General features: G+C 60.6%; 2 protein-coding genes across 7 annotated transcripts in view; one reads left to right on the top strand and one right to left on the bottom strand.

The window, feature by feature from the left end:
• DEGS2 (delta 4-desaturase, sphingolipid 2) overlaps nucleotides 1-6,374 on the top strand; it is a 64,949-nt gene extending 58,575 nt beyond the window's left edge. For 2 of the 3 annotated variants that reach the window (XM_082617222.1, XM_082617220.1), the window contains exons 2-3: nucleotides 2,589-3,331; nucleotides 5,203-6,374. In XM_082617222.1, coding sequence (XP_082473348.1) covers nucleotides 2,615-3,331; nucleotides 5,203-5,349 — 864 coding nt within the window. In that variant the 5' untranslated portion in view covers nucleotides 2,589-2,614 and the 3' untranslated portion in view covers nucleotides 5,350-6,374. The remainder of the gene's footprint in view (nucleotides 1-2,588; nucleotides 3,332-5,202) is intronic. The other variant, XM_082617221.1, reaches the window with a different exon arrangement.
• A 1,614-nt stretch (nucleotides 6,375-7,988) lies between these two features.
• Nucleotides 7,989-25,318, bottom strand: part of EVL (Enah/Vasp-like) — a 167,289-nt gene continuing 149,959 nt past the window's right edge. For 3 of the 4 annotated variants that reach the window (XM_082619260.1, XM_082619258.1, XM_082619259.1), the window contains exons 6-14: nucleotides 25,074-25,303; nucleotides 24,207-24,328; nucleotides 20,548-20,608; nucleotides 16,318-16,381; nucleotides 14,591-14,657; nucleotides 14,417-14,479; nucleotides 10,511-10,577; nucleotides 10,030-10,087; nucleotides 7,989-8,195 (exon numbers count right to left, since the gene is read on the bottom strand). In XM_082619260.1, the coding sequence (XP_082475386.1) occupies nucleotides 8,158-8,195; nucleotides 10,030-10,087; nucleotides 10,511-10,577; nucleotides 14,417-14,479; nucleotides 14,591-14,657; nucleotides 16,318-16,381; nucleotides 20,548-20,608; nucleotides 24,207-24,328; nucleotides 25,074-25,303 (770 nt within the window). In that variant the 3' untranslated portion in view covers nucleotides 7,989-8,157. The remainder of the gene's footprint in view (nucleotides 8,196-10,029; nucleotides 10,088-10,510; nucleotides 10,578-14,416; nucleotides 14,480-14,590; nucleotides 14,658-16,317; nucleotides 16,382-20,547; nucleotides 20,609-24,206; nucleotides 24,329-25,073; nucleotides 25,304-25,318) is intronic. The other variant, XM_082619261.1, reaches the window with a different exon arrangement.

The following is a 25,318-nucleotide window of genomic DNA, read 5'->3' as shown; positions in this document are numbered from 1 at the left end:
AATTCTTTGGGGTATATATTTAGCAGTGGAATTGCTGGGTCTTATGGTAATTCCATGTTTAACTTTTTGAGGAACCACCCAATTGTTTTCCACAGTGGCTGCACCATTTTCCATTCCTACTAGCAACATACAAACAAGGGCCCCCATTTCTCTGCAGCCTTGTCAGCACTTGCTATTTTCCGTTTTTTGAGTTTGGCCGTCCTAGCGGCTCTGAGGTGGGATATCACTGTCGGGCTGACTGCACCCCTGGTGACTGATGGTTGCTGAGATGGTGAGCATCTTTTCATGTGCTTAGAGAAACAGGTGCACATCTTTGGAGAAATATCTATTCAAGTCCTTTGCTCATTTTTTATTGGGTTGCTTGTCTTTGTTTTTGGGTTGTAGGAGATCTTTATATATTCTTGTAACCCTTATAACCCTCTTATAATTCTTATAACCCTTATCCAGAGCTGGAATTTGAACCCTTTCTGAACGCTGCTCCCTTCCAACCCCTTTGGAGATGCTGTGGCCCCCTGGGCCCCTGTTAATCAGGGCTGAGGTTTATTGCCAGGCCTGGGCTTGCTTGCTCTTTCCCAAGTTCTGCTTTGACACTTGTGCTGTGACCACCATCCTTCGGGACCTGATTAGGTGGTGTCCTCGGCAGCTTTGGGGAGAGCTCCCGGGATCAAAGGGCCCAGGCAGTTTTGCCGAGCTTGGAAGCCTGGCGGGTGGCCCCAGCAGTAGGGGGAAGGAGGCTGGAGTGGGGGGTAGGGGTGTGAGGTTTGGCCACCCCCCCAAGCAGGCTGTCTTGAGGGCTGTATAGCACCACTGCTCACTTGGTTGGAGCCAAAACCACCGTAGCCGCCAGACGAGGTGAAGGCTCGGTGGGAGTGCTGGTGTGTAGATAGCAGGGGTGTCAGTGCTGCCTGGGAGATTCTGTGGGCTTCCTGGGCAGAGGTTCTAGGATGTGGGGACCCCGACTACCGCCCCCCACCCCAGCATCTCCAGCAGACGCAGGCTGTCCCACCATCAGGCTGCAGGACCGGTATGTGGAACACATACCCTGTGAGGCACATCCTGCCCACACTGTGTCACACTGGGACACAGAGGCCCAGAGAGGGTGGGAATGTACCATGGCCACACAGCAAGATCAAGACTGACCTCGAGATGGGCTTGTGGCACCACCATAGCTTGGGCAGGAAGACTCTGAGCCTGAGTCTCCCCTCTGGGGCAGAAGTCCTTGCCCTTGTTGTGTTTCTCCTTGCATACCCCCAGGGACAGGCAGCTCACCACCTATGAAGCAGCCTGTTCCATTGCTGGGTGGCTCTGACAGAAAGTTCTCTGGGCTGGGAGGAAGAAGGCAGCCCTGTCACACGCTTCCCATTCTGAGCACAAAAGGGCAGCGACTTCCTGGGTCATTAGGAGGGAAGCGTAGGCCAGGATTTGACCTTGGCCTGGCCGATTCCATTTGGGGCCCAGCCTCTGCTGCAGCCCTGGACACCCTCTTCACAGGCCAGCCTGAGGCCACCCAGCTGCTGGATGGGTAGGAGGGGTGGACACTGAAGGCACTGGAGACAGGTACTGACTGTCCTAAGGGTGCCTGGGATGAGCCCTGCCCTCGCCGGCCTGGATCCCAATCCCTGTGTCAGGATGCTGGCTCCACCTGAGGGCCTGTCTCCTCTGCCGGGGAACCAAGGGACACAGCAGACCTGGAGTGGGAGGGTGACTGTCCCCTTGAGCATGTGATGCCCCCCGGCCCTGTCCCTCCGTGCCCCTGGATACAGCACCAGCTGCCTCACCATCCTTAAGCCTGCCAGCCCCCTCCCACCAAGCAGAGGTTTCTAGAAGGCACTGCTCTCTTGCCCCAAGGCCCCCACCCAACCCTGTTCTCTTCCGGCTGCTCCTCCTCGGCTGGGAAGGCCCTCCCTGCTTGGGCAACTCCCACTGCCATTGTTTTTTCCTTTTCTGTAAAACAAAATACAGAAAAGTACAAAAGATACTATAACAAACACCCACCACCCAAAATAAGCGTATTCAACATTTTATCATATTTCCTTCAGATCTTGTTTGTTTTACGAACTGAAACACCCAAGACAAAGCCAGAGCCCTCCACATTCCCCTCCCCCAGCCGCCCTGCCCCCTCCCAGGGGCCCCGAAGGGTCTGCTTGTGGCTCTCGGGCTCCCTGGAAGCCCGCAGCAACCAAGCAACCGGACGCAGCACCGCGTGCACTGAACCTGTAGCGCTCGGCAGCTGCTTTGATTTCGGGAATTATGTTTCTGTGGCCCCTGCTGACGCCTGCTCTTTGTTTAGGCTGGTGACAAAGACCCCCACCCTGGGGAGTCTCCCCAGAGCCCCCTGGGTGGTGGGGGGAGACGGGTCTGCCTGCCTCCCTCGGCACGAGCACAGGCGAGGCTGCTTCGAGGCCCAAAGCCCAGTGCCAGATCTTAGAGCGACTCTCCGTGTCACTGCCTGGGGGCTTAATGGATGGTGGAGGAAAGGAGGGGGAGGGAAGACGGCAGGAAAAATTTAAGGGGGGAGGAGGGGAAGCATGCATCTGGGACCACGCGGCCAGCGCACCCCTCACCTTCTCTCCCGGTCCTCCCTGCAGCCAAGTACCCGGCCATCAAGGCCCTGATGCGGCCGGACCCTCATCTCAAGTGGCTCGTGCTGGGGATGGTGCTGACGCAGCTGCTGGCCTGCTGGCTGGTGCGGGGCCTGGCGTGGCGCTGGCTGCTCTTCTGGGCCTATACCTTCGGGGGCTGCGTGAACCACTCGCTGACGCTGGCCATCCACGACATCTCGCACAACACGGCCTTCGGCACGGGCCACCCTGCCCACAACCGCTGGTTCGCCGTCTTCGCCAACCTGCCCTTGGGTGTGCCCTACGCCTCCTCCTTCAAGAAGTACCACGTGGATCACCACCGCTACCTGGGCGGCGACGGGCTGGACGTGGACGTGCCCACGCGCCTCGAGGGCTGGCTCTTCTGCACGCCGGCCCGCAAGCTGCTCTGGCTGGCGCTGCAGCCCTTCTTCTACTCGCTGCGGCCGCTCTGCGTGCACCCCAAGGCCATGACCCGCATGGAGGTGTTCAACGCCCTGGCGCAGCTGGCGGCCAACGCCACCATCTTCACCCTCTGGGGGCTCAAGCCCATGGTCTACCTGCTGGCCAGCTCCCTACTGGGCCTGGGCCTGCACCCCATCTCGGGCCACTTTGTGGCTGAGCACTACATGTTCCTCAAGGGCCACGAGACCTACTCCTACTATGGGCCCCTCAACTGGATCACCTTCAACGTGGGCTACCACATGGAGCATCACGACTTCCCCAGCATCCCGGGCTGCAACCTGCCCCTGGTATGTGGCCATGGTCGCAGGGCTGCGATGGCACCTTAGCGGGACGTGGGGGAACCCGGGGAGGGCTTTGGGCCACACTCTGGCCTCTCTCTCGTGCTGATCACGGGATGGCTATGTGCTCACTTGGGATCCCCAGGGCAGAAGGAAAGGCCACCTGGCACACGGAGTGCCTGGCTGGAGAAGAGGAAGGTGAATTCGGGGGGGGTTGCGGGGCAGGGGCTCAAGGGGCATTTTACAGTTCAGGCTTCTTGGTTTAATGAAAACCCGTTTGAGCACAGCTATGCTATTCACTGGCTGGCTGTGTGTCCTGGGGCAAGCCGCTTGCCCTCTCTGTGCCTCAGCTTTCTCTTCTGTAAATGGAGCAGCAGTAACGATACTGCAAGTGAAGCACCTCCCCTTCCTGACCCTGTCCCTCCGCATTTCTTGTCCTGTGACCCTTCAGGGGCCCCTTCATGGCAGAGAGGACAGGATGGCCCTTGCCCTTTGTGACCCAAGGGGCTTGGCCCGAGCTGCCTCAGAGTGGAAGCCCCTGGGCTGGCGCCTCTGTCTTGGGAGACCTGGGTTGGAGAATTTCTAAAGAAGAGGGGAGGGAGGAGGGGGAGGGAGGAGCGGGAGGCGGAGGAGTTGTTGTCGTTGTTCCGGTCTGGCACTGGTCGGTTAGAGCAGAAGTGACCGCGCACAGGGCGTTGGAGATTGTGGTGGTGGGAAGGGTGTCTGAGTGTGCGAGACTGTTCGTGCGTGTCTGTGCCCGCATTCCTGCACGTGATTGGGTGTGCCTGTCCATATGTGCCTGTCTGCGAGTGCATGTTCACCCACTCGTGTGCCGGAGTGCAAGTGAGCACTGGTCTGGGTGTGCAGGTGTCTGTGCCGTGGCCCACGTGACTCTGGAGTCTGACAGCCTGTGTGTCCACCCTGGCTGTGCAGGCACCCCCCCCCCACGCCCAATGGTACTGAGGTCCTGCTCTGTGCCGGGCACCATCTCACCGAAGCCTCACTACAAGCCTACGCAGCATTTCAAGCCCATCACACCCATTTCATGGATGCGAAGGGAGAGGCTCAGGGAGCAGGGGCCCCCGACTCAGGAAGCAGCCGAGCCAGAATCTTGACCCAGGACACTCGCAGACGCAGCTGCTGCCAGCTGTGAGCCTTTCCTTCTCCCAGGCCAAGTCAAAGGCTCCCTGTTCCTGCCGTGCGTGTCACCTCATCCCCCTTAGGCCCCCCTTTTCAGTTATAAGGCAGGCCCTGTGCACCTGGTGCGTCCTCTGTGGGGGGAGGGGGAGGCCTCCCCTGCAGTTGGTGTGGATGTAGGTGCTGAGGCTGGAGCACTTCTTGGAGGAGGCGGGCTGAGGGTGTCAGGTGTAGAGAGGGGCAGGGAGCTGGAGGGGGAAATGACAAGTCCCGAGGCTGGCAGGAGGGCGACGGGGTGGGAGGATGGTGGGAGCCAAGGTCAGAGGGGTTTGCAGGTCCGAGAGGGCACCAAACGCCGGGCCGAGGTGAATGGACGTGATCTTGGTTCAGCAGGACTCGGCCACCCCGAGGCTCCTGGATCAGAAACTCGGGGTGTGGGCTCCGGGGAGGGGGTGTGTGCATTTTAACTCCTCACCCCCATTTGGGGCAGGGGCCTCAGCGCCTCTTGGTGGCCCCGGCGAATGGCCCCTCCGCCTTCGGGCAGCGCCGGGTGGCCTCCTGCCCGGCTGGCCTGGACACGGGTACCCTGGGAGGTGACAGGGTTTCGTGTGTGCTTACGTGGTCTGTGTGCTCACGTGTGTCTGTGCGCTCATGTGGTCTGTGCTCATGTGTGTGCGCGCACGTGCGCCTGTGGCTGTGCACGTGCCTGTGCGCCGCCTCTGACCCACGTGCCCTCTCCGCAGGTGCGGAAGATTGCGCCCGAGTACTACGACCACCTGCCCCAGCACTACTCGTGGGTGAAGGTGCTCTGGGACTTTGTGTCCAAGGACTCCTTGGGGCCCTACGCCAGGGTGAAGCGGGTGTGCAAGCTGGCGGAGGACGGCCTGTGAGCCCGATGGTAGGCGCCCTGAGTGCACGGACCCTGCTGCTCGTTGGCCCTGCTGCCTGCGCCTCAGTGCCCGGCGGGAGCAGGGCCTGTGCTCTCTGTTTGCTGCCTGTCCTCACCCCGCCCACCTGCTGCAGGGCTGGCCATCACCTGTCCCCAGGGCGTGTAGTGCCCAGAACTGGTTTGGCTGCATTTGGTTCCCGCACCCTAGGCTGCTGTTCTTGTCCCCCTGGAGTCCCGAGACCACGCCTGGAGACAGCAAGCACGGGTGGCAGCCTGGAGAAGCTTGGTGTGCACGTGGACTGGTGACCGCAGGCCAGGCCCTCCCTTTCAGGCCTGGCGCTGGGTGCCCTGTGCCCAGGGAGCTGATTTCTCTGGCGTGCCCACGCCCTAAATTAAAGCACATGTTTTCAAGTCCACAGATGGCGCTTCCCAGGAGTGGACTCGGCTCCTGGTGAGGCCATGCTCCTCCCTCTGGGCTAGCCTTCCCCGGGGGCCCTGTCATTGAGTGGCCAGTTTTGGGGGTGAGGGCAGAGATCCACGCGGTCCTCGGGCCACGTCCCCGCTCCCGCCACAACCCTGCCCACCCCCCCCGTCCCTGCCCCACGCCTGCCGAGTTCCTGCTGCACCTCGGGCCCTCACCCCCACCAGCTCAGACGGGGGGCTTGAGGAGAACGGGTACCACAGGGCAGGCAGATGGCGGGGGCACAGGCGGCTGGACCGATGGGTGACTGCCCAAGCGAGCTAGGGCTCTGACGGAAGCAGGCTGGTGTCCTCGGTGTCTCTGCGAAGCGGGATGTGGCTCGTCTGGACGGTGCGGAGGGCTAATGGCCCAGCTGAGAGGTGGGGAGGCATCGCTGGCGCCAGCGCCTTGGCCCAGGAGCTGTGTCGGGGTGTGGGTCCTGGTCTTCCAGAGGCACGCGGGCAGCAGGAGGGATGCCTGGGTGAGGCCCTCCCTGCCAGAGGAAGCGGCCAGGCAAAGACGGCCTCCCTTTGGAGCCGTGAGGCTGGGGAGGCCGAGGACCACGGCCTAGGGGCGGGCATGGCGGGGCTGCCTTAGCTGGCCCGGGAGAGGGAGGGCTGGGAGGAAGGCACAGCACAGCTGGGAGGGGAGGAAGGTCTCAGGTGCCTGAGACCGGGCAGCTGCGGAGCAAGGACTTCCTGCTCAGGGCTGGGAGTGGCCTTGCATGTGCCAGGCAGTCCTGTCCCCGGGTGTTCTGACCACTGAGATGGCCTGGGGAAGAGGCCCTTGGGCTGGCTGTGGGAGGGCAGTGCGGCTGTGAGCCTGGGCAGGTGGCCCCTCCTTGTGCACACAGGCTGGCCTGGGCCCAGGGGAGCCCCAGAGAGCCCAGCTGAGCCTCGCGAGCTCTCTGTGTCCGCCAGTGAGCTTATCTGCTGATGGGACAGTCAGGGCTGGGCCTTACCCAGAGCCGAAGGTGGGCCCAGGGCAGGGGTCTGGCACAACCCTCTTGAGAGGGAGCTGCCCAGGAAGAGGGGAGCACCCCCTCACCACCTGCCAGCACTCCCTCCCCGAGGCCCTGAGGCGACAGGATTCCTGGACGGGCGGGAGGCGGAAGGAGCCCGGGAGAGTGGCTCCTGGAGCTGTGGGTTAAAGCCGCTCACCTCCCAACCGGCAGAACAGCCCTATTCCTGTGTCCCAGGGTCGCTGGGAGCACTGAGACGGTGTGTCCAGAGCCTGGCCAGAAAACAGTCCCACTGTCACGAGCCAGACTGGGGGCCCTCCTCCCGTGGCCCCCAGAGGACGGCTGGGCCAGCACCTGGGCATACTGTGCCGTGGTGCCTGTGGGATGGTCACAGGATGCCAAAGCTTTTCCACTGGCTGGGGCCTCACTCCTGGCTCAGGGGCAGCAGTCGCCAAGGTGGACAGCCAGACCCTCTCTGGCTGCAACGGGGGCCTCGCGCGGTCTGAGAAATGCTGGGAAGGGCCTCAGGGGGCACCCGGGCCGCCCCTCCTGCCGCGGAGGCGGGGACCTGAGCTCCTCTCTGGGGGCTGCAGGAGACTCGTGGGGCAGGGCCGAGGCCTTCCCTGCCCGCCTCGCTGGGCCCGAGTCATGCAGTCATGCGGCGCCCCTCTGCGCGGCGGGGGAGGTTAAGGTGGCGCCTCCTCCCGGCCCCGCTGACGTTCCAGGTGCCACCCAGGGCCCGTCTCCCTGGAGGAGGCCCCGGGGGGCGGTTCCTGGGCCCCCCGCCGGCAGTGCCTGAGCTGCGCGGCTCAGCGGCCCGTCCCCCCTCGCGTCTGAGTCGGCCCAGCCTTGCACCCACGGCCGCCACTGCCATGGGCCCTTCCCCCAAGAGGCCTCCCCGGCCGGGAGCCACCAAGAGCGAGCGAGTCGGAGCCGGGGTGTGGACGGTAAGCGTTTATTACCACGTGGACACAGACCGCCTGGTGCGTGGACGGACCCCAACCACCAGGACGCTGGGAAGGAGCCGCGGGGAAGCGGCCGCTGCTCCCGGTGGCACCTAGGAGAAAACTTGAAACCATCTAGCGAGGCGCGTGACCGACTCGGGTATCTTCTCTATAAACCGAAAGGAATGTACACTTAAATAGGCAAATATAAAATACAAAAAAAGGCGATAGGCCTGGTGTGCTGTGTCAGGTTGAATCTAAAAAAATCCAGGAGCTGAACTTTTTTCCTCATTTTAATATTTTATCACAGGTTAAGACTTTTAAACGAAGCACATCCTAGCTTCAGTGAGTGCTCGTGTGTGCTGGAGGCCTGGGGCGCTGGGTTCCTTGCTGTCCCCGCCTTCGGCTGGACCGGGTCTCGGGCGGCGTCGGGGGCCGAGCGACCTACGAGGTGCTGATCCCACTCAGCTCCTGCCTGATGGCTGAGGGGACAGGGCGGGAGAGGAGGCTCAGGCACCGCCCCCCGGCCTGGTCAGGTCCTGCCTGGTGTCCGCCCCGCTCTGTCTCCCGAGAGCCGCCCCGCTGCCCGCCCAGGCCTCCGGAGGTCACGAGCCACAGGCCAGAGGTCAAGCAGCGCAGCGGGCTCCGGCCGACTCCGGGGTGACAGCAAAGCCTTCTGTGGGTCTCGTCGGCCGTTTCTCGTGAGCTGGCAGTCCCTCGAGGGTACCACTGCCCCTTCCCCGTCAGAGGACGAGCTGGTAAGGGGCCGGCAGGCAGCCCAGCTCTGGTCGGAGAACAGGCCAGCCCCCCACCCCCCCACCCCGCCCACAGGGGCAGCATCAGGTCGGTGACCTCGAGCAGGGCGGCGGGCTCCCACGGCCTGCCTCCCGGGCCTGGGCTCGCCCCATCCGGAGGGGGCAGGGGCTCTCCCCTCCTCTCCCCCTTCTTAGAGTCCCCCCCCCAGATTTGAGCCTCTGCCTGGACAGACCCCAGGGGGCCTGGAGCCGAAGGCCAGGAGAGAGAGCTGAGGGCCGGGCCGTTTCCAGCAGCAGGGGAACGAGGCGAGGGTTCCAGGGGCCCCCCCATGGCCCACATCTCCCCCGGCCTCTCAGCCGCCCGCCCCAGAGGCTGCGTCCACCGCGGCCGCTGTGGCAGGTGCAGAGACGGGGGCCCCCCATACCCACTGGCTCCCTCTGTCGAGGCCTGTGCCCTCTGCTCGCTCGCTGGCTGGCAGCCCTGCTTCGGGCCGCACACCAGCCCTGGCCCTGGGGCCACACAAGCAGCCCTCCTGAGGTGGAAGCGCCCAGCACTAGAGCAGGGCTAATAGTTGGCGTCTGCGTCTCCTCTCTGGCTCCGCTGTCTCTCTCTTCATTCATTAACTCCTTATCTGCCCATCCCAGGCCTGTGGGGGGACTGGGCAAACAGGAACTGAGCGCTCTCCCGCTGGGTCAAGGACGGGGTGTGGCTGTCACCCAGCCCTGCGCAGGGGTCCGGCTCTGCTGGCACCCCGCTCAGGTTCCCAGCCGCCTCTCTCTCCCACGGCTGGCGGCCCTCGGCCACCAGCACCCACCAGGTGGTATGGGGAGGGGTGTGGGCGCCAGGCTGTGCCTCACTGCTCTGTTGGGCGGAGCCAGCCCTGCCCGAACCTTTCCTTTTCCTCTGGCTCCAGATCTGAGCCGGCCGTATCAAAGGCTCCGGTGGGGACCGGAAGGACGGATGTGATTCACTGTGAGGAGGCCCTGCCTCTGGAGCCACGTGCCTGCTCCCCCAGGCCAGGCCAAGCAGGCTGTGAACTAGGTCAGGCCCATAGATAACTCTGCGGCTTCTTGGACCCCTAAACCTCTGGGAAGGCAGTGGTCACCCTTATAACCCCAAACCCAGTGATCAGAAGTGGCAGAATAAAAAAAGGAATCTAAGTCCACAGACGCTGAGCTAAGCAACAGATAACTCAGGGCTGCTCCTGGCTTGGGAACGCACCCTCGGATCTTTCTCCTCCCACAGGCTAATCCTGGGAAGGAGCCTGGGGGAGCCGAAGCCTCAGACTGAGGCGGCGGACCAGCAGGGCGTGCCCGTCCTTAGACAAGGCGCTTCATCCGTCTGGGCCTCAGTGTGCTCAGAGACTCGGGAGGGTGGTGTTGGCTGGGACGCCCGCCCCCATGCCGGTCCAAGGCCCAGGCCTCTTGGCCCAGCACGGCCTCCCTGGCTGGACCCTCCTGGCCCCTGGCTTGGCCGCCCTGGGCGCAGGCAGGCCTCCCTCTTCAAGGAGGCTGGGTGCGCCCCGGCTCAGGGCGATGCGGGGGTGGGGCCTCTACTCACCGTCGATGATCTCGTCCTTCACTTTGTGGAGCTCGCGGACCACCTCCTCGAGGATCTCCTGGTGGGAGGAGAGCCTCGGAGTGAAGAGACAGACAGCAGAGGAGGAGTGGCCTCGGCCGGGGGGCAGCGCCACAGCCCTCCCCCGGCCCACGTCCCCCCGTGTTCTCGGCTCTCTCCCCAAGCCGGGGCAGGGTGTGTGAGTGGGAGACGGGACACCCTCCCACGCCTGAGAAATACTCTGGAGGAGCCGGGGTGCCCGGAAGGGGAAGCCCCAGAGGCGGGCCGGGAGCGCCCAGAGCCTTTTCCTGGTGAGGACAGGGGCAGGGGGACCGATGCTACGCGTGTCCCCTCCCCCGGCCGCCGGCTCCCGACTGCTGGCAGCCATGTGCGGCCCTGTTGGGCGGGCCTGCCTGTCCACGCAGCCCCGAGAAGTCCCCAGCCTCTGGCTCCTTCACAGCCTCTCCGGAAAGGACACACTCACCTGTTTCATCCGCTCTAAATCTAAGGCATCCAGGGCCACGTCGTTTACACTTCCCGCCGGCTTCATCCTGGGGAGAGGGCGGCAGGGTGCGTTCAGGTGGGCGTTGGGGCCCGGCAGGCGCCCCCCGTGCTGGCAGGCTGAGCGGCGCCCCGGCGCCTCCCCGCTGCGGGCCCAGCCCTGCCCTCTCCCGTCGTCCTTCAAACGCTTTCTGCTTTTACCTCCGGCCGCTCCTTAGCTACCTGAAAAGGACTCCAATGCCCTGTCTCCACCTCAAGAGGGGCTCACGGATACTGCGACCGTATTTCCCAACCCAAGCGTCAGTCAGGACTTGGGGTCTTCTGACTTGACAGCTCTCACACAGAAGCGGCCACGTACGCAGACAGCGTCACATGCTGCCTCCCCTGGAAAGGGACCCCGATAAGCCGGTCCTCAGTGTGAGGGTCTACGCTGCTGGCTAGACGGAGGCTTGGGGAAAACCAGTAATGACGGCATCAAATACGAGACAAAATTGCAAAAATCTTAAACACTCAACATCCTAAAGGCACCCACTTCCGACACAAACACGTGTCCCTGGTGTTGGTAATCGGCTCTGGTGTGTAATTACTTCAGGAAACGTCCTTGGATGTGCTTTTGCTCTTCTCAGGCAAAGGTTTCAGTTTTGGGGACAGTCCTTCTCTGACGCTTCTGAACTAAGGTTACCTGGTTTGAAACTTAATGTCTCTTGCACATGAATCCTGCCTGGAAAATCTTGGCAGGGAATTCCCTGGCGGTCCAGTGGTTAGGACCTGCTGCTTTCAGAGCCGGGGCCCAGGTTCAATCCCTGGTCGGGGAACTAAAGACCCAGCAGTGGAAGAGAGGAGGGGAGGGAAGCACGGGAGGACGGAGGAGGGAGGAGGAAGGGAGGAGGGAGGAAATCTTGGCAAACGCTCGGCTAACCACCTGGCCTTTCAAAGCAGGACCGTGGTGCTGAGGGTACACTTTCTGGATCCACTTTCTGTCCCCACGTGGAGAGAAAGGCAGGTTCAGGGAAATGATGTGGCTAGAGCCAGCTGCAGGGATCGTGGACGTGACAGCTGGCGGACAGACATCGACCTGGCGGACTGGCATGGCTACCAGGGGTCACGGTACAGATTAGGTCCATCTGGGGAAATCGAGGGCTGGTGTTCGCCACAGTGAAGGAGAACAAGCATGACAACTAAAGTGCTGGTGCAGCCGCGATGGACAACAGTGTGGGGGGGCCTCAAAGAATTAAGAACGGAACGACCACACGAGCCAGCAATCCCACCTCTGGGTACACAGCCGAAGGGAATGAAATCACTGTCCCAGGAGACGGCTGCACGCCCATGCTGACTGCAGCGAAATTCACAACGGCCACGACATGGGGACAACCCAAGGGCCCGCGGACAGATGAACGGAGACAGAAGACGTCACGTCTGTATCTGTGTGCGTGAGTGTATGTACACACACGTGTACATATGTACACCAGTTACATATGGAGGATTCTGCCACAAGAAAGAAGGAAACCCTGCCATTTGTGACAACATGGACATTATGCTAAGTGAAATAAGCCAGACAGAGAAAAAGAAACGCTGCATGACCTCACTTATATGTAAAACCTAGAAGGGCTAAACTCAGAAACAGAGCGTAGACTCGCGGCTGCCAGGGGCTGGCGGGTGGCGGCAACTGGTGGAGGTGGTCCCAGGGCACACACTTCCGCTAATAAGGTGGGTTCCCTCTTGGGGGTGTAACGTACAGCACGGTAACTACAGTTAACGATACTGTATCATATGCTTGAAAGGAGCGAAGAAAGTAGATCTGAAAGTTTTCACCACACACGTACAAAAAATGGTAACTGTGTGAGGTTATGGACAAGTTAACTTACCTGACTGTGGTAATCACTTTACAGTGCACACATATATCAAATCACAGTGTGGTACACCTGAACTTACACAACACTAGATGTCAATTATATCTCAATAAAACTGGATTTAAAAAAAAAAAACCACTGAATGCTATGTAAATAAAATTTTAGTGGTCCAGTGCACAAACCTGGGTTAAAAAAGAAAAGAAAAAGAAAGTGCTCCTGCACCCCTCCTGGATGAACTCAATAAAGAGACTCAACAAATGTGGTCCTGACTGAGTCTGTAAGTAACTTTGGGTCCTGATGCAGAAAGAGGTCTGGCCTGAGATCCCTGGATCCGTCCGTCACACCCATCCTGTAGTTTCAAGTCCCTGTTCCAAGAGCAATTTTCCGGTCACCTGGACAAACCGCTTCACCCCTCTGGGCCTCGGTCCCCCCATCTGCAGACCTGGACAGTCCCCCCGATGGTGACCCCGACAGCTCTGTGAGCCCTGCGGCACCCACCCCGTCTGTGAGTCTGGAGAAGCGCTCTGGCTTGGAGCCGGAGAGCCCTCTTACGTGTGGGAATGCCCTGGACAATGCTCCTGCCCTGTGAGGGGCGCCTGGCCACTCAGAACATGGCCGCCCGTCCTTACTCCACGACCAGGAAGCAGCTAGCTCTGCTGGGAGGTGCAGGTCAGCCCCGGCCGCCTCGCCTGCCCGGCTGCTCTGGCTCCCGCCCAGCTCCGGTCCACCTCTCGCTTCACAGCCAGAGGAAGCTGCCCAGAGAGCGACTGCATTGCGGCGCCCTTTGCTCAGAGCTCGGAGACTGGGGCCCGCACACAGAATAAAATCCACACTTCTCACCATGCGGCTCCTTCCTGCCCCTCTAAATGTGCCTCCCTCTGCCCTCCCCACGTCCGACCACTTGCCAGCCACAATGGCCTGCTTTCTGTTCTTTGAACTTGCCAGGCTGGTGGCAGGCTCAGGGCCTTAGCACTTAACCACTCCTTCAGCCTGGAGGGCCGTCCCCACAATCTCCACGGGGCAGGCTCCCTCTCATCCGGGTCAACTCAAATGCCACCTCAGAGAGGCCCACTCGCTAAAGCAGCCCTGTCCCCGGCACCGTCCACCACACGGCCCTCTATGTCTCCCCCAGAGCACCTCTCAGAACTCACAGTTGTCTTATTTACGGGCCTTTCCAACAGGAAAATGAGCTCCTCGCAGGCAGGGACCTGCAGGGCCCAGCTCAGAGCCTGGCTGACAAAGGCCCTCCACAAACCCTGGCTGCCGCCGAGAGCCCTCATCCCCGTTCACCCGCATCTGTCATTGCCATTCCTGCTGGGCCGGCTGGAGCTCTCTCTGGCCACCTTGTTTGATTTGGCAAGACCAGGCTCAAACTCCACCTGCTCTGGGATTTGGGCTGTTCCCCTTCAATTTGTGATGAGCACTGAAGACATTTCTTAGTACGGATTCTAGAAGCCTGCAAATTCAGGCCACACTGGCCCACAGTTACTGTGTGACTGTCTCTCTGATTTTTTGGGCGACCTCAGTTTCAAACAACCCATCCTGTTATCACATCAGCTTTTGGTTTGGGAAATATGGTCAGCGTTATCTCTGGGGAAAAGGCAGAGGAAGGAGAGGAGGTGGGGCGCTGGGCCAGCCCCCGGGATGCAGCCAGGGCTGCTGAAGATTTCCTGTGTCCAGCTGTTGTCCACACATGGCCACCCTGTGCGGGAGGGATGAAGAGACCTCCTTGTGGCATGGGGGAGGAGTGGAGGCTCGGAGAGGTCCCCTGGCTTGCCCGGTGTCACAGTTAGCGAGGCCAGAGCTGGGATTCGATGCCGGCTCCACCTCGCTGCCTCTCTGGACAGTCACTCCCCTCCCCTGGCCTCGGGCCCTCTGTCTAGGAGAAGACAGGAAGCAGCTGGCCCGCCCTGTCCCTGACGAAGCACAGACCACCCTTTCCCAGAGCCGACTGTTAGATGACAGGACACGGGTGGGATCCGGGGTGTTAGTCACGGGCAGGGGACAAAGGAGGCCCCAGAGGCGGGGCTGTTCGGTACCTAGAGTGAGGCTGCGACTGAAGGGGGCTCTTAGCTTCGGGGCTCTTGGCCACAGACGGGGTTCTGCGCGGTGGAACGGAATGGAACAGAGAGGTGAGTTGGCGCCGTTGCCCGCCTGGGCCCGCCTGGGCCCACCGACCCGGGCGCAGGGCCAGCCTTCCCGGGGCAGCTCACCTGGACAGCAAGGAGGACACGGGCTTCTCCGCCGAGCTGCTCCGCTCCCAGGGCTTCCGGCCAGCCTCTGTCGGTTCATGCCATGGATGAAGCGCCTCAGGGCTGGGAGGGCGCTCAGTGGCCCCCATCCCGCAGCGTCCCGGCAGCAGGCCCCGCCCGTGCCCCCCCGTCCCAGCTGACACCCAGCTCCTTAGTCCAGTCCCCTTGGGCCCAGGCGGCCCTGGCAGGCTGTGGATGGCCCTGCTGTCAGCCAGCATCTCCCCCACCTCAGGACATAAGCCTCTGTTCCCTCGACTCGGTTGACCTTGACTCGTGGCCTGGCTTCAGTCCCCTCACCATGACTGGGTCTCTCCAGTTGGAATGTGAGCCAACTGGTCAGGGAACCTCTTAACTACGACTTCCGAAGGCGACCTGTGACTCCAGCAGTGGGCCGAGCAGGGCACAGGAGGCCCCCCACCAGGACACTCTCAGGGCAGCCCGGGGCCCACGTTCGCTTGCAGGGCCCAGGCCCACGACCCACGTGCACCCCCGTCCCCGACTCCTTGGTTTCCCCCCGACACTGCAGCTGGTTCTTTCCCAGCCTGGGCTTGAAAGTTGATTTGTCTTTCCTTTTTCTTTTTTAAGTGGTGTTAAACTACATTTCACTTTACTTCAAGAGATTTGTTGAGCTGGACAGAATTCACTGACTTTGCAGGATGAGCCGAGAGGCAGAAGGAAAAACCCCCGGGGCAGCACGGGGCCAACCACTCTGAGCTGAGCCTGGAGACTGTGCCGGCCGACGGACCCACGCTGGGCCAGGAGGGCAGGTACGAGAGCTGGGGCCACGTCCAGGGTCCAGGCACGCGGCCTGGAGGAAACCACTTAAACACATTGAGCCTCAACCTCCTAGACTGGGAAACACGTAACCCGTCCACCGGGATGTGAGGTGTTCATGCAGTCACTCACGTGGTGGCACTGCCTGAGAAGGAGAGGACACAGACCCCAGCCTCGCAAGGGAGGCAGACGCGCCGACACAGTCAGGACGCTAGGCCCGTGCGGGGCAGAGCCGTGCCCCAGCGAGCAGCCAACACCTGGCGAGGGCTTCCCTCCGCTGGCTGGCGGGGGTGGGGTGTGTGTGTGCTATTTCCCCTCCGTCTCTCCCAGCCCTGCACTGCACCATGTGCTCAGGAGCACAGGCCTGGCTCAGAGCAGACACTGAAATGTTGGACGAGTGACTGACTGCAGTGGCTTCTTCCCACCGCAGAGCCTCAAGGCACCCTTCTAATCGCGTCCCCCGTTCCAGAGCTCAGCCTGGGGGATTTCTGCGCAGGGCTCAGGACCGCCTTGTCTGGTTGACTTCTCAGTGAGCGAGGCTCACTGCTAATCTCTGTAACGTGGCTCACAGCTGGCGTTTTGCAGGGCGCAGGAAGGTGACATTTACATGCCCCTCTTTGGAGTACGGGCCCAAGGCCGGGAACCTGAGCCCCAGGGCACGGTCTCCCACACCACTCGGTAGGTGCTGGCAGGCCGGCTGGGAAACGCAAGGCTTAGACTGGGCGGCCTTTCCTCCAGGGTGCCCCTGCCCCTGCTCAGGCTCGGCGTGGAGGCCGCGAAGATGGCGGGGAGCCCCCACCAGCACAGCCTCTCTGCTCACCGTAAAGCGAGGCAGTGGGATCAGATCGCCCTCCTGTAAGAGCCCCTCCTGTGCTAAAACCCCGTGCTGGCGCCGGCAGGGCGGTGCGCCTTACCTGAGGAGTTGGGGGGCTGGCTGGCTGCTCGGGTCCCCGGAGATGGAGAGGTGCTCGGCTCTTCCTGAAATGGAAGAGAAAGGCTCTGCCGTCGGCCTGCTTAGGAAGGCCGGCTGGGTGGGGGATCTTTGGGCCAGGTCATCTAGAAAACCTCAGTTTTCCAAAGTAGCCAACGAACATATATTATTTTTATAATCAGTGAAACAACAAATACGATTCACCAATGAAAACCCCAGGTCGTGGTGGGGAGGTGGTCCACCCCACGGAAGTCAGGGAAGGAGAAGGCTGCAGGGGGACACAGTGGACGTGGCCTGGACCCCGGGTCTGGCGCTGCCCACAGACTCACTGTCCCTCACGAGGCGCTGCCACCCCTTGTCCACTGGGACCCTTCCGCAGCCCTGGGAGGAGCCCGCTTCCAGTCAGCCCTGCTGGTCAAGGCTGGGCACGGACACAGCCTGAGTCCTAGAGACCCTGGCACTTCACTTCTCTTTCACAGGAGAGGAGGAAGCGTTAAGAATTTAGAATGTGTAAAAAAAGAAAAAAAAAAAAAAAAGAATTTAGAATGTAAGGACTTCCCTGGTGGTGCAGTGGTTAAGAATCCGCCTGCCAATGCAGGGCACACGGGTTCGAGCCCTGGTCGGGGAAGATCCCACATGCCGCGGAGCAACTAAGTCCGTGCACCACAACTACTGAGCCTGCGCTCTAGAGCCTGTGAGCCACAACTACTGAAGCCTGCGCGCCTAGAGCCCGTGCTCCACAACAAGAGAAGCCACCGCAGTAAGAAGCCTGCGCAACCCAACAAAGAGTAGCCCCCGCTCCCACAACTAGAGAAAGCCCACGTGCAGCAAAAAAGGCCCAATGCGGCCAAAAATTAAAAAAAAAAAAAAAGAATTCAGAATGCTCTGAAGGTTATCTTTAGTCCAACCAGCTTACGAGTTCATCAATGTCGCTGACCAGTGGGCCAGGTGGAGCCCCGCGCCTCCGGCCGCCCGACCGTGCGCCCCACCATCCCCCAGACACGGCTGCTGCACGTCTCTGTCCTGCATGCCTGCTCCTCTCAGAGCTCGGGGCAGATGCCGCCTGTCCTGGGAGCTCTCGCAGGGCTCTGGGCCCTGGAGCTCCGTCTCTGCCCTCAGCACCTTCTTTGTCGGCTTCTTGTGTCCTCCCTTGAGCACAGAAGCCATGTCCTATCCACCCAGCACCCCCGGCGCCTGGCTCCCAGCGGGGCCCCACGAAGGCGGCCCGCGCGTGTCTGCTCTGCCCGTGGGGTACATCTGTGGCGACACTTGCAATGGAGGTGAGTAATGTAGCAGTAATACAAGCTGACGTTTATCATCACACATATTTTGGAAAGATTCTACACTCTTAGGAAAATGGCATTTATCAAGTAATCATAATTCCTCCACTTTTCTCAAGCAAAACACACACAGCTGCTACCCGGAGCTTTTGACCAGAGACAGCCAGCCGACCTGACGAGACGCCAAGTAGCACAGTGCTGACCAAAGCCAAGCATCGCCTTCTGCCACTGCCCACGTCAACTCTGCTTCCCATCTGGTCCATCCGAGCCTTGGGGTGAGGGCTCTGGGACGCTCACGGCCACCTCCAGGGCCACGACTCCAGGCTCAGCGATCCAATCAGGACCCACCAGGCCCACTCCACCTAATGCGAGCCTGTGAGAGCCACAACCACGACGGCTCACGCCTGGTCCCCGCGCCGAGAGCAGACCTGGCACCTATCAGGAACCCCCGCACCCTGTATCTGCGGTGACTGAATGAACCCGGGAGTTGCTGGTCCAGGGGCAAAAGAATGTGCTAGGCGTGGGACTCAGGACAAGTCTCCTGAGGGCTCTCGTTTAAAGAGAGAGTGGAAGAAATGAAATTATATAAATCAACACGTATGCGTGGGGACCAGGGCCCAGAGGAAACAGGCAAGAATGGAAGTCATTATGGGTGAAGTTAGAGTAACTGAAAAAAATCAGAAAGTTGTTTTTAGTGTCATCCTATTATTATCTCAAAAACAGTTAATAAGAATCCTCCAGGGCTTCCCTGGTGGCGCAGTGGTTGAGAGTCCGCCTGCCAATGCAGGGGACACGGGTTCATGCCCCGGTCCGGGAGGATCCCACATGCCGTGGAGCGGCTGGGCCCGTGAGCCATGGCCGCTGAGCCTGCGCGTCCGGAGCCTGTGCTCCGCAACGGAAGAGGCCACAACAGTGAGAGGCCCGCGTACCGAAAAAAAAAAAAAAAAGAATCTTCCCTCCCAGCGCACAGGGCTCTGTGCCCACACCCCTGCCCCAGCTGTAGAGCCCCGAGGCTGCCGGCCGAGCACCTGGGGGCTGTTTTCATGCCATGTGACACGTCCTTAGAGCAGTGACATAATTGGCCTGTGGCCAGCAAGTGTCAGAGCACCCGCCTGAGCCACCTGACCCCACATCTGGGGCGTTTTCCTTCTTTAATTAATGCTTATTTGTTCCTCATTAATTATAAACCTAGTACATGTTCAATGAAGATAATCTGGAAAACTGTGAGAAGTATAAAAAAGAAAAGTCAGGGAATTCCTGGCGGTCCAGTGGTTAGGACTCGGTGCTCTCACTGCTGAGGGCCCGGGTTCAATCCCTGGGCGGGGAACTCAGATCCCGCCAACCACACAGCGTGGCCAAAAAACAACAAAAAAAGAGAAAACAGAAAGAAGAAAAGCCAGTCTCCAGTGTCTCCATCCATGCGGCACCTGCTCTGGTGTGTGGAACTGCTCTAGCCCTGCCCTGGAAGAGGCTGCTCCCGGGCGGGCAAGGCCTCCTGACTGCGGGGGACCAAGGCAAACAGGACTCCCGGTGACCAGGAGGCTTCTTAAAAAAGGAGAGGAAAGGAAAGAAAAAGGGGAGTCAGGGGAAGAAAACTCTACCCTTGGGGTCAAAGATTTCTCCTGGGTCCCTGGGATTTGAAACCTACTCTTCCTGGAGACCAGGGAGGAGGGAGGTTGGGTATGGGGGCTGGAGCTGTGATGGCAGGAACCGGCCGGCACCTTTGGAGACCTGTAATTATTCCTGGGCTCCTGGCCAGACAGTCCTCTGCAGTTTGAGAAATTAGTGCGGAGTTAGCTGGATGAACTCCATACGCTGTGCAAGGCATGGGGACAGTGGAATATGCATGCCTGGTCTTCACAGGGCTCACGAACCAGCAGGGAAGAGCAAATCTGAACAAGCAAAAACGTGTGCGCTGAGGGCAGAGGAGACACATGGTGGGGAGCGGGGCCCGGGGCCCAAGCAGTAGAGAGCCTTACTAGCCTGGAGGTCGGGAGCCTGTTTCTCAGGGAGCACTGTTTCTCAGGGAGCACTGTTTACGCAGAGAAGTGCAGCCGAGGAGGAGTTAGCTGCTGGGGCCAAGGGGACTGAATGCGCCAGGTGGGGGGACCAGGGGAAGGGAGGACCCCTGGCAGGGCTGGAGCCCGGGGGTCACACCCGGTAAGCCTCACCCTGCTGACGGGGGTGGCACGGTACCCTGGCGCCTGGTGGTTGTAATGTTTCTTCTCTCTCCTGCCACCTGTATGGCATCTGTAGTTAAGGTCTAAACTTAGCCGTTTCAGTAGGAGTCTATTTTTACAGGGAAAGCTTAACACAGAGGGAAAGAATGTTAGCCACGCTAGTGACGGCGGGCGCTCGGAATCTGTGTGGACGGACTAGGCTCCAGGACCCCCTCAGGGCAAGAGCCAGAGCGCCGGGTTCCTCTGCCCAGCTCACCTGCGGCTCCTGCTGGAATCGACGAACTCAAGTGAAGCCTTTCAAGAACAGAAATAATTTGAAAATAAGAACTGCCCTGGTCTTCAAGCAGACATTGCCTACTGCGATTGTACTCTCCAACCCCCGAGTCCCTTGAGATCTGTCTGCTGGCCCCTCTGAGCTCCCCAGCCTCCAGGCCTTTCCCTCAAGGCGCTCCCAGGCGGGTCCTGCTTCTCTGCCTCTTACCTGCCTTCCCTGCGAGGCTGCGAGCTCCAAAGCAGAGAGCAGTGTCTGCTAGATGCTCAGTGAGCACAGGCCTGCCACCCGGTGCAGCGGGGATGGACACGAGCGCCCACAGGCCCTGTCCCCCTGCACCACCCCCTCCTGTCCCCCCTGTCCTCCTACAAATCAGCCAGCGAAGTATCGACCACGTGTATGTCCAAAAAAAGTGTCCCGCAGGCCTGGTCTGTTCACACCTCTGGGGAAGCCGGGGTGGACTGGCCGTGGGGTGTGCTTACCGTTTGGCTTTCGTCTTCCTTTTTATCAGCCGGCTTGTCTGTCTGGGAGGCTGCTTTTCTCCTGACACAAGGAGGGAGAAGATACAATCAGCCCTGAAGGTTTCCACACAGAGCAGACGCCGCCTCTGTGTGGACACAGCTTGGTCCTCAGAGACTCCTTGCTGGGGTCTGACCCCTGTTTCGTGTGAAGGAGGTGACTTGTCCAGGCACCCATCTGGTCCGTGGTGATGCCCGGGTGAGTGTCCAGGCCTTCTGTGCTGGTCCCAGGACCCTGGACACAAAACTGGTCTGGGTGGGGGCACCCCATCTCTGTCTACAACACCTGAAGGCCGAGGAGGTTGGTCCGCACCCTGTCCAGGTCCCCGGGGACCTGGGCTCGGCCGGGTGGCCGCTGTTCTCCCAGGACGCTCAAGGCCTGGCCACGAGGGGCAGGAGAGCTGCCCCCGCCACAGGTCAGGCTGGGGGCATCCCGTCTGCAGGCCGCCTGCGGGACGGAGGAGGAAGCCTTTCCCTATCACCCTAAAGCTCCTCCTACCTCAGAGTTCAGCAGCCACGTCCTCCCCGACCTGGACACCACGAAGAGCGGCACGTGCTCAGGAAGGAAAGAACCCAACAGACGCCCTCCAGTCACGGCGCGCACCTCCCCGTGGGGATGAGCCCCCTTCTCAGACACTCTGAAAACTCACTGCTCTTTTCCGGCCTCAGGGGTGGCCTACCTCTGGCTAATTCCCAAATCTACACACACACCCCTTCCTACTCTCCAAAGACCCGGCCCTGGGGGTTCTCAACTCGGGGAAGCCACCAGAACACAAACAAAGCTCTCAGAGCTCACGAGGTGAGCTGGCCATCAAGGGGGAAGCTGGCCTGGCGGGGGTGAGGGCCACCGGCTGGCTGTCCCCGTCTAGGGACCGGCCACAGGAGGCTCCTTCCTCATCTTCTCATCCCGGGGAGGACAGGTCCACCCACCCGCGGCACTCCCCAGGAACCCGGGACTCATCCCCGACTTCTTCCTCACGACGGCGCGCCCGCTCGGTTCTGCTCTGCACTTCGTTTCTGGGCCGTCTGGCCCGTCTTCACTCCCGACGCTGCGTGCCAGCACAACCAGCTCCTGCCTGGTCCGCTACTGCCGCTGCGCCCGTGACATTCTGCTCCTGCCCAGGTCTGCGTTCAATCTTTGAAGGATACCCAGCAGAGCAGGCCCCTCCAGGCCTGTGAAGACTCCCTGGGTTGAGTGGCCGTGGACACGCTCGGCATCGAGCAGCTCCCAGCGACACGGTTCCCCCGCCTGGCCCCCTGCCGGGACAGGAGGCAGCAAGTCCGCAAGGACCTTGGATCAGCTAAGCTCTGTTACTATGCTTGTGTGACAGATAAGAAAAAGAAGCCCTAATAAAAAGGAACGAGATGGGGTCATCTGTAGAGACGTGGACGGACCTAGAGACTGTCATACGGAGTGAGGTAAGTCAGAAAGAGAAAAACAAATGTCGTATATTAACGCATATGTGGAATCTAGAAAAATGGTACAGACGAACCTGTTTGCAAGGCAGAAACAGAGACAGAGCCGTAGAGAACAAACATATGGACGCCAAGGGGAGAAGTGGGGGTGTGATGAATTGGGAGACTGGGATTGACACGTATACACTAATATGTATAAAACAGATAACTAGTAAGAAGCTGCTGTATGGCACTGGGAACCGCATTTCGCTGTACAGTAGAAACTCACACAACACTGTAAAACAGATATACCCCAATTTAAAAAAAAAAAAGGGTGGGGGCTTTAACAAGAGCCTAGCCAAAATAAATAAATAAATAAGAGGCCCCAGAGAGCTCCCTGCTCCTTTCACCATGTGAGGACACAGCAAAGAGATGGCCATTCATGAACCAGGCAGGGGGCTCTCACCAGACACTGCATCTGTCAGTGCCATAGTCTTGGACTTCTCCAGAACTGTGAGAAATAAAATTTTGTTTATAAGCCATGCATCGTGATTTTTTTTATAGCATCGCAAGCTGATTAAGATAGAGAACTAGTTGTCTGTACAGAGTGGAAGTAGAGATCTTCTATAAAAAAAAAAAAAAAAAAAAAAGCAGCCCTCGAACGCATCTCCTTGTAGGCTCCACCCAGTGTCCTGCGCCGAGGCGGGCTTCAAAGAGCAGCGTGACTGCCCCTTGCCGGTCGTGCAGGGTGAGTGCTCTCGGTGGGCCCGGCTCTGCCGCCAGCTTCTGGCGTCTCACTGGCTCCTGGCACACCGGCCTTTTCCTGTTCTCAGAAACTTCCTCTCCGTTTGGTCTAAACCATCTAGGCCAAGCAGTGACTGGGAACGCATTGGCGTTGGACTTGGGGAGAGTGTGAACACTTCCTTTTTTAAAGAATCTTCTATTTTTATACGAGGCCCCTCTGGCATGGACTCTAACGCACGTGCACACGAGGCTCTCCCTGCTAGCCTGCATTCTGGCCCACCTCCTCCAGGTCCTGGGCTCTGGGGGGGTCTCAGCCTCTCCAGGTAGTGTGACTCTGCCCACCGCACCCACCTCTGCTCCTCCTCTGCTGCCTCGACCCAGAGGACGTGCGGAACCTCCTCCGTGAAGCACCCCGGCTCCCTGGAGCTGTTCTGCCGCAGTCACCAGCTCACCTCTAGTCACGGCATGTGGATCCACCTGGCTGCTCCCCTCCCCCTGTGCCCTCCCTTGCTGGGCACACAGGGCCCTGGGCCGGCCCTGCCAACATGTGCCAGACCAGCTACTTGCACTCTGGGGGCTTCTGTCTCTCCCGTGTCCTCGCAGGGCCGTGTGGGTTTACTGAAGACCCGGCACAGAAAGCGCTCGCCCGGGGTCAGCCGCCATGGGGGGCAGCGGGAAGAGCCTGGAGACTGAGAGAAGGCAGGAGGGGTCACGGGGGAGCAAGGCCCCCGCCGTTGCTTTTCTCGGACAACAAGGAGCGTGCTGACAAGTGAGGCCCACTCCTGGGTCCTCTGGTGCCCGGGTGAGCCATGGCCCTGGGAACCCCATCAGAGCGTTCCCGCTGCCACACCACATTTACAAGTAAGACCCAAGCTTTTGCGACCCTTCCGAGAGGGAGCTGTCTGATCTCCATCTGCCTGGGATTCAGCTGGGGAACAACCAAGAGCCGCAGTGACAGGCTGATGGCCTTGGGCAAGCTGGAGGCACACGTGCCGGTGAGGATGGAGGCGGAGGCCGCAGAGCTGAGCACGACGGGGAGGGAACTGCCGCTCTGTCCCCGAGGGGCGACGTCGTCTGGGCTCCTGCCACCTCAGCGCCCCTTCTCCTGAGTCCTCCGTAAGGGCCCCCAAAGGACGGGCCCCTTCATCATACGTTCACCACTGAGAATACTCCTCTTTTCCCTCAGAATTTATCTCTGAAATGATCTCCAAATTCCTCTCTGCTCAGGACAAGGCTGATACATGGCAGATATTTCAACGAATACTTGTTAAACTGAAATGGGGAAGGATTTAGAGTTTAGAGGACTCCTTTGGGCTTGATGTCTCAGACTGACCCCTAGAGAAGGGAAAACTCGACGAACAGTCCCCCCTGCTTGGCTGAACCCAGGGGGCAGTGGGTCCTGGGGCCATGCGAGGCTTCTCCTTTCCACTGAGAAACAGGGGCTCCTGACAGGGGCTGGGTCTGGGGGAAGCCTAAACACTCACCTCTTGGCCAGCAGCTTGTTCATTTCTTCCATGAGGCCTCCTCCTCCACCCCCACTGCTTGCCCGGTTGGCGTCAGACTTCGAGGTCCCGATGGGACTGGAGCCTCCGGATGCATCTTCTGGCTAAGGGGAGAGGACGAAGCGCTTCGGTCTGGTGTCCGTGGCGGGACGTCACTCGAGGGTAGACGGGGCCACGTGTGATGGCAGTGCTGGAAGAGGCCGAGGCCATCTAGTCCCCCAACCCCACCTGCTGGTGGCAGAGCTGGAGTCCAGAGAGCGAGCGGGACTGGAGGGTCACGGTTGGCAGGCGCGCCCCGGGTTCGCTGGCTCGCGGTCAGCACCCTTGCCAAGGCCAGCGTGGCTTGAGGGGGGAGGAGGCACAGTTCCGTATCCCAGGTGCTCCTAATCCCACAGCCATATGAATGGCCTTCTAGAAGCCCCACCTCCCAGGACACTGCGGAAGGCTGGGAGGGCCAGCTGAGCCTGAGGGAGCCGGTGGACTTAAATGCAGGAGACCCAGGGCCTGAGTCCAAACTGCAACTGATGACCTGCGTGCTTTGAACAAGCTGTTCATGCCTGCACCTCGGTTTCCTCACCTACGAGGGCAGAGATCTCCTGCCTCGCTTGTAAAGGACCAGCGGCAGGTCATGTAACTGGAGACACCTACGGCTCACACGCAGCCCTATCCCAGTGGTCTCAGTAACCGGGGAACTGTGACCGAGGAGGTGGGAGGTGCCCTCTGGCTGGGGAGGACGGCACTGCGCTCCCCGCCGGCGCGAAAGGGTCCACCCCTCCGCCAGTTAGAAACCTGTCCCCCAGCCTGGTCCTCCCTGCCCGCCCGCCTGTCTGCCGGGCCCGGGACACTTACCCTCGGGACTCTTCTCAGCTTGGCCCCAGCCAGGGCGGCGGCCAGGCCGGACACGGAGCCCTCGTCGTGGCTGGCGCCCTGGGCTCCTCCGGCTGGCAGGGGGGGTGGGGGAGGGGGGGCAGCCCCTGTGGGTGGAGGCGGGACAGGGGGTGGGGGTGGGGGTGGAGGCCCGCTACAGGAGAGGGGGGCGCCGGCTGCAGCGGAGGGGTGCCCCGCTGGGAGGGTGGGTCCTGAAACAACAGTGG

The sequence above is a fragment of the Mesoplodon mirus genome, assembly GCF_964341445.2.
Source record: "Mesoplodon mirus genome assembly, chromosome: 4".
In the NCBI taxonomy this organism is placed as follows: domain Eukaryota; kingdom Metazoa; phylum Chordata; class Mammalia; order Artiodactyla; family Ziphiidae; genus Mesoplodon; species Mesoplodon mirus.
Note: the sequence above shows the minus strand (reverse complement) of the source record. Positions and strands in the feature narration are given on the sequence as shown.